The sequence below is a fragment of the Etheostoma spectabile genome, unplaced genomic scaffold (assembly GCF_008692095.1).
Source record: "Etheostoma spectabile isolate EspeVRDwgs_2016 unplaced genomic scaffold, UIUC_Espe_1.0 scaffold58, whole genome shotgun sequence".
In the NCBI taxonomy this organism is placed as follows: Eukaryota; Metazoa; Chordata; class Actinopteri; order Perciformes; family Percidae; genus Etheostoma; species Etheostoma spectabile.
In genome coordinates this window covers 65,285-73,405 of record NW_022605629.1, presented here as the reverse complement: position 1 = coordinate 73,405, position 8,121 = coordinate 65,285, and the positions used below count along the sequence as shown (strand labels likewise).

The 8,121-nt window shown below is 41.6% G+C and overlaps 1 protein-coding gene across 1 annotated transcript in view; it reads left to right on the top strand.

The window, feature by feature from the left end:
* Positions 1-2,893: 2,893 nt before the first annotated feature.
* The window catches only part of LOC116686952 (attractin), a 54,838-nt gene continuing 49,610 nt past the window's right edge, over positions 2,894-8,121 (top strand). Inside the window, exon 1 of the mRNA XM_032511975.1 lies at positions 2,894-3,373. Within this exon, the coding sequence (XP_032367866.1) occupies positions 3,135-3,373 (239 nt within the window). The 5' untranslated portion in view covers positions 2,894-3,134. The remainder of the gene's footprint in view (positions 3,374-8,121) is intronic.

The window sequence follows — 8,121 nt, the reverse complement described above, 5'->3', positions numbered from 1 at the left end:
TTTTTCTTATCTTTTTTTTTTTTTGTCCTTTTCATTGAAGTCAACTCTTAGGAAATTGTGATTTTAAAGACTTGTTTGTGGAGGATTTACAACAAGAAAAGAAGGAGACTTTCAAAATCACCTACAGTAAATAGCTTGTCATCTTTATACCTTTAAGCATTACTGACAGTAGGGTTTAATCCGAGGCACTAGAGAGGTTCTCCTTTTCACTCAAACCAAGAACATGTGATCATACTGTAGGTGTTTTCATGCTTTGTTGAATTGTGTTTCTCCTCCTTCCACTCCTGCTGTCTCGATAGCTTTTCCTGATGACATTTTAAATGAAAAATCAGGACCCTCTCCCCCCTCTACTGCCTCTGTCTGGATGTGTAGTTCCTTGTTTTTCTGCACAAAACCCCATTCTTTGTCGATTTTGAATTGTAAATATGTTTATTTGCTTTATTTATGTTTTGATGCCGGGATCAATCCTTTTTGGGTTGGTGTTATTATGAATGCGCTTCAAGCGATGGAGCGCGTTGGAATATGATGACTTCTTACAAGTCTAAATTTAATAAACCGTTCTATACCATTTGTACAGTTTTGTGTCCTTGGTGTGCAGTCTGTGGGTTGGTGTAGGGCACTTGGGTCATTCCGACATACATCCCCTCAGCATCATTAGGCAAACAAGCTCCAAGGTTAAGACTTTCATAAGAACAGAAAGGGTTTCTTAAAGCACCGCTCCTATACATCATGTACTGTAGGTATACATATGTATATTTAATATGTATTGATGTCAAGATGTGTTTGTCCAGCGCACAGAAACACAGCAGTCTAATACACACAACTACACAACCATCTGAAGTGTGTGCTTTTGAAGAGGAAAAAAAAAAAAACACATTTGCAATGATAACATCATAAAAAATTCAGCACTTATGACTATGGCAACTGTGAAAAAACCTGGGCATAATTAGATTCTAATGTCTCTATAAAGACCTTATAAGAGCATTATTTAGCATTGACTTTTATTCGTCATACTTATTATTACTGGTACATATGTAATAGTCCACCTTCCACATTTTTAAAATAGAAACTCCATTAAAATGTCAAAACGTTCACCTTGTGTCAGAATTGAGCACTACCATTCATCATCTTCGTAACTTTCATACGTTTAGCAGGCACATTTTCCCCATTCGAGGGGATGGTGAGAACGTTCAAACTTGACATAAATGTATTCATTTTCATACATTTAAACTGCTTTTCGCCCACAGGATTCCACCTTAAATGAAGCTGTAGGTGTACCATTCCAGTTTCACCAGTAGGCCTAGGTTAATGTAGGTTACCTGTGATTAAATATGGAATCAATACACTATATTAGAGCTTACGTATTGACTTGGGGAGCTCAAAATCTGCAAAAAAACGGTACAAAATTTCCCATCGACTTTAATGGGAAATCTTTGGGAATTTGCTTACAGTTTTTTTCCAATTGCTAAAACAGAATTTTGCAAACTTGGCTAGTTTCATCAAAATACTTAACACAATTCACAAAACCACACCCCCAAACTGCAAAATATACCTCATGTATCCTGCAAATTGAAGCACTGCAACCAAAACTACCTGAGTAGCATTGTCAAAATCAAACTTTTGCACCAAATGGCACACACTTCATTCATATTACCAGATTTTTGTTTAACCAACTAAACACTGTTATAATGAAAAACACTCTCATCTATAGTATGCTTTGTCATTTTAGTGTGTTAGCAGTTGGAAATAACTGTAATACAGTTATTACACAAAAGAGGCAGTGCGGTAGTCAGAGGACACCGCTAACTGTGCCTCATGTGAAAGACTGTTTTCCTCCCTAACTAGCTTATATTATTTAAAAAAAAAAAAACATTCCCTACATGTAACCATGGTGATCATATTTTGCCGTTTGGAACTCACGGTTTTTGATTACAGTACGTACTTCAGAGGGATAATTATCATTAAATAGACATGTTTAACCCATTGAAGTTACTGTCTCCCCCTTCCTCCTCCACTGCCTCACTGCGGAAATCACCATAGCAACAACTTCTGCCACACACACACACACACACACACACACACACACACACACACACACACACACACACACACCACACACACACACACACACACACACACACCCCTTCTATCATGGAAACTCTTTACTGTAGGCCGTGCTGTTCTCTCTATGCAGGACATGTCCAACAGCAGAGTAAAGGGAGCTCAGCACAGCTGTTACTAATGACAACAGCTATATATTTCTGTTGTGACATGGCTCAACCATTGTATATTCTCTCTCTCTCAAACACTTCTATATTTTGGGGATGTGCACCAAGTACTATTTTTATTACCAAAAACGCCACACATTTTGAACCATGTACAGTATGACACTATATTATTTTTATTTATTATCTCATGTGATATTCAGTACAGAACAGTACTCCTGTTATATAGCCTATGAAAATACTTCACATTTATTAAAGGCCCTGCACACTCACACAGGTGTTTTAGAGTATCTGTCTGATTGGACCTCTGCTTCGGTTGAGAATGACAGATGTATGCTGGGAATTATGCTGAATTATGCAAAGTTACTGATCTCCATATCTATCAAACACAATATACGTCACAGCCCTGAAAGGAGGTCTAATAGGTCAAATAATGAATTCACCGGTGTGGGAGCCACAGGTGAGTTTAATTATTAATTATGCAGGGGACCACGTCCACTTCGATTATTTCGCTTGCCTCTTTTCTAAATGTCCTTTGTTTTTTTGACAAAATAAACTTAACACAACGTACAGCTAATTATTTTAAGTGGGGAGGGGGTGCGGGATATGTTATCTTTTTCTAAAATAGAAGTTTAATGTCCCCCGCCTCCCCCCCCGGTTGCGCATTTCCGTTACCATAACGTCACTTCTGGATGTCAATATGCGGCTTGGTGCAGCGCTGGGAAACGGAACCACTGGAAAGATGTAAACCAAGTAACAAGCGAAGGCCAGCCTCGACGAAGACACTTATCGCCTGGAAACCTGTACCTAAGGTCGGGTAAACGGAACCACCCCAACCGGCAGGTCACTGAGTCGCTATTCCCAAAGCGGCGGAGCGCTCGCCTTTAAGCAGCCATCTTTTGTGAGAGAATGTACGGGGCGACGCGGCGGGCCTGCTCGAGCTCCGGCCGGGGCCGGAGCCTGCTGATGCTGACAACCGCGCTACTGCTCTCGGTTGTCGGGCTGCTCACCGGGCTGCCTGGCATTACCGAGGGGAAGGAATGCGACAAGCCTTGTATGAACGGGCAGTGCAACACCGCTACTGGAAACTGTGTGTGCTTCCCCGGCTGGGTTGGGGACCAATGCCAGCACTGCGGAGGGAGATTCAGGTACGGTACACACGGAGAGAATAAAGCTGCTTTTATCACTGGGAGCCGTAGCTAGTGTACAGTAGCCGGTGTGCTAGACGTCGGCTTTGCTTTGTGCCAAATGTTTGCTAGTTTAGAGGCCAGTCTTGCTAGTCAAGAGACGCCCTGTAGTGCACACCTGAGGCTTTAAAAGACTACTGCAAATTACTACTTCTTCGTCTACTACTACCTCTACTACAGTTGTTCGGGTTTAAATGACGTTACGTGTTTGTCAAGTATGTCGTTTGAATGCTTATGATAAGGTAGAAGTGGCATACAGTTAAGCTTCAATGCCTCTAATCTCCGTTAGTGTCTCCATGGTGTCACTCAGTCCCCCAAACTGGTTTCATCATGAGACCAGACCTGACAGGACCCCGGGTCTGCTTGTGGTTGGTCGGTCAGGGAACACGTTTACAACCGTATTACGGCTGGGGAGTAAGTAGAGCTGGGCAATATTCAATATTCAATAGTTCTGTCATTCCAAAGTACACTGTGGTATGAAGTTACGTGCAAAATTCCCAGCTTAAAAAATACAGCACAGAAATAATTAAAAACACCTCTTATATACCTTAACTATAAACTATATATAATACTTCTTATATGGGTGTGCAGAGCCTGTATAGTGATACATATAAATATAGGCTACCAGTCTTAAAAAAACTGAAAAATAGTATAAAAAGTAATTAAATATCCATATTCAAAATAGTGCGGTAGAGCATAAGGTCCAGTCAGAACAGAAACTAAGGTGCATTCAAACAGATAATTATGTACATATATTGATATTAGATTGATATTGTGATATGAGACTAGATATCCTCTTAGATTTTGGATATCGTAATATGGCATATGTGGTGTCTTTTCCTGGTTTTAAAGGCTGCCTCGCAGTAAAGATGTCATTTTCTGAACTTACCAGGCTGCTCTAACTGTTCTATTATTAGCCTATATCTTCATTACTGATGAATATTTATCAAAAATCTCAATGTGCAAATATTTTGTGAAAGCACCAATAGTCAACACTACAATATCGTTGCGGTATTGACATCGAGGTATTTGGTCAAAAATATTGTGATATTTGATGTTCTCCATATCGCCCAGCCCTAGCATTAAGGATGGTTTTATTCTTACACTCTGACATTTGTTGTCAAATGTTTTGCTAATAAAATGTCAGAAATAATTTGGATTCCCAATGCAATTGCCCGGAGACCAATAAGATGTCCTCTGATTGCTTTTGCCCAACCGACAGCCTTAAAAACAATCGTTCAATTTTAAAATGACAGAAAACAGAGAAAGGCAGCAACAGCCCCACTTTTAATAAAGCTGCAACCAGAGATAAAACAGAGAAAAAAAATCAACCCTTGATTATCAAAATTTGTTATATTTCTATCGATCGACTAATTGATGAATTGTCTACTCGATCAGTTTATGGGCATTAATCCACATTTACGCACTCAACCCAGCCTGGTATTTACTTCCACTCGGGGTATGCCAGACACATGGTAATCCTTGTGGTTGTATTTGTGAGGACGATGCGATGTCAGTGTCCCCTCGGCTGCTGGAGATCTCAGCAGAGAGCAGATACCAGGGTTCAGTGTTGGATCAGGCAGGCCCTGTAACACTGTGTTGTGTTGTCCATCTTTACAGGACTCTTTGAAATAGAGCAAGTGACTGGATGGTGTTCCACTAAGGACGACAGCAGCTTCGGGTCAAAGCATGGAATATATGCATGCACACAAAAGAAAAGTACTCTGCGTTTTTACAACTGAGCCGAAATTTCTACATAACACATTGCAGCACAAATGTTTTTATTTATTTCAGCTCCTACTACGTGGGCCCTGTGAGATCTTAGTAGAAGCACGCTGCATGCTTATTGGCTCACTAACGCTGATGAGATGTACTGGGTGTTTAATGATGAGGCATTTTGTGATACTCGATTTATTAGAGCCTGTTCAGTCAGTGCCCCAAAAAGTATTGAATTAAGTACCCGGCCCTGGAGCCGTCTGCGTTAGGGCTGTTGGTGGAACTCGTGGAAACATCTGAGAGGTGGGAGGAAAGGGACTTCTTGATAAAACCAAGAACAAATCCGTTGTCTCTCTCGCCCCCTTCCTGCACACATCTATGTTAGCCTTCTGTCTAGGCCCTCACTCTAATTTAGACAGATGGTGACACTACATACTGTGTAATGGCCATCGCACTATGGAATTGAAAGATGTCAGACGTCAATTACTGACAATACTCAGACAATCGGTGCTGCACATTTTGTTCTTGATGTCCATTAAAATGTCACTTCCCATTAATGGAGTTTATATTAGTGATGTTCTGGTGAGGAAAAGTGTCTGCAGCACTTGAGGGCAGCTTCATTTAGACACAACTCATTTGGTCGGCTTTATGTGATTCTACCCATCTGCATATCTTATAAAGATAACGTACACAAGCATTTCAAAAAATTATTTTTTTCCAAATTCATTTTCCTTGGTTGAGCCCAATTTAAGTGCAAAAATAAATGTCATGCTTCTGCTTTCTTCCTTGTTTTTTGGGATGTTTGCAAGCTGATCTTGTTCCAACTAGCATGTCTGTGCAGCTAAAATGTGTCCCATCAGGGTGTGCCCTATTGCCAGGCCTTGGATAAATGTTTTTATTTTTTATTTCTTTTATATAAAGTAGATCTAGGGCTTTTTACCCCATTTTTAAATATGTGGTCTTCTCTGTCATGCTGTCTCAGCATAGTTCCAGCCTGCCAGGTCGTAAAGCAGAGCTGGTAGGGGGCCGGCGGTGTTGGTGTTATGCATCCTCTGGAAATCGGTCAAGGAAAGGGAAGCTGGGGCGCCCAGATAGATCAGGTGCCCCCAGCAGGCGAGGCTTAGTCCTCGACGTAGTGGGCCAGGGTTTGACTCCGACCTGTGGCCCTCTGCTGCGTGTCATTCCCCCTCTCGCTCCCGTTTCATGTCTTCAGCTGGCCTGTCAAATAAAATCCTAAAAATTCCCAACAATTACATAAAAGGAAAGGGAAGCTGGAACTATTTGCACATTGGCACAGCTGAACATTTGAAATGGACTCTGAATGGCTGCCGAGCTTCTAATGTTTCACAACGGCCGGGGTTGAGTGCTCTCTCGGTCGTGGTTAAAACTCTGGGAGCCTGTTGCACTCAAGTATTTATTGAAACATTCTCTCGCTGTGTGAAATCGTCAACGGCCACCAGCTGCATCCTGGGTAACATGACGGCTGAGTTGTTAGCATGAATTGGACAAGCTGGAAACTGCCCCTTTTTTAGTCATTTGGATTTGATATGTGTGTGTGTTGGTGTGTTCGTACGTTTGTGCGTGCGTTCGTTTGTTCTCATGAATGTAATGTGATGAACAAAATTTTGGACAAAACGGACAAAGCCTGGGAACTACTGGATTAGTCGATTTGAAGGAAAAAAAACATTCAATAATTTTATATTTGAAATTCTTTTATTAGGATACACCTAATGGTGGTACACCTTGAGGTGTACCATCTCATTTTTTGAGATACCACAATTCTGATGATGGATTCATCTCCCAGGCAACGTTCTCTGGTCTCTGCTTCTCAAACGTGACGATGTGTTGCTTTTCTCTGATTTCTACCAGAATTACCCTAGGCTGTGGAACATTTTTCTAACGTAACAATAAGAAAACACTGCATACAAGTATGCTGTGTACTCCTCCTGCTGCACTAACTGGCCAAGTTAAAGCCCTTAAAGTCTGAGTTAGAGGACCAAGGATCTCTATGGACTTTATTAAAGTTGAACTTTGTTTTGTTTCAGTGACTTTTAAGCTTGCCTTCTCTTCCACTTTTTAAAAGCAGCAGAACAGCATTTATTGTCTAAAACTCTATTGTGTAGAACGGGAAGTGTGGAAGTCTTCCCCTCTCCTCCTCTGCCAGTGCTGTCAGACAGGTCGTGGTGCTGCTCGTCTGCTGGAGCAGTGATAGTCTGACCCTGAACTCCACTGATAACACAGCGGGGCGCACTGACGGTATAATGCTTAGCGGCTCGGGCTTTAGCATTGTCAGAGATGTTGGAGCTACCTCACCCCCCGTCGGGCCGACTATCATTAAACGGGAGTGGGCAGCTTTGTGCTCTGTGATGCCAGAGTTGCCTGGAATCAGGGTCGTGTTGTTAAGGCGGTCAAAGGGCCGCTGGTTGTTTTTCACCGAGGGCCTGTGGTCTGAGGCCGTGTTTAGCATACAGACAATGCTACCACACAAGGCTGGCTGAATGCTGGTAAAAGCAGCCTTCTGTGGCAGGGCTCTGCCAAGATGGAGTCCCGGCTAGCCACGAGGGCCAAAATCAACACGAAGAGGGGGGGGCAAAAACAATTACTGTGTTTTGTAGATGTTTCTATGGCATACAAATGAGATTTTCTTTTTCATCTTAGGATATTTTGAACTTATCTGTGTATGATAGGTGTTTTCCACGGGACTCTGTTGTCGGGGCTTGGGCAATATGGTTGAAAATGAATGAATTAACCACAATATTAATACAAATATTTTTCTTTAGTTTTATTATTGGTCTGAGTTTGTCATCTATCTCTGAGATTTCTGCTTGCACCCCAAATTTAACAGCAGTGTGTGCGGTAATCTGGGCAATCCATAGATCTCATTGTGAGCAGTCTTTAGAGGGACTATTTCTTGCTTTCTATCGAATACTGTTTTTGGAAAGAGATGTTGCTGTTAATTGTTTTGAAAGCAATTTTTCTTTTGTCTGTAGTCC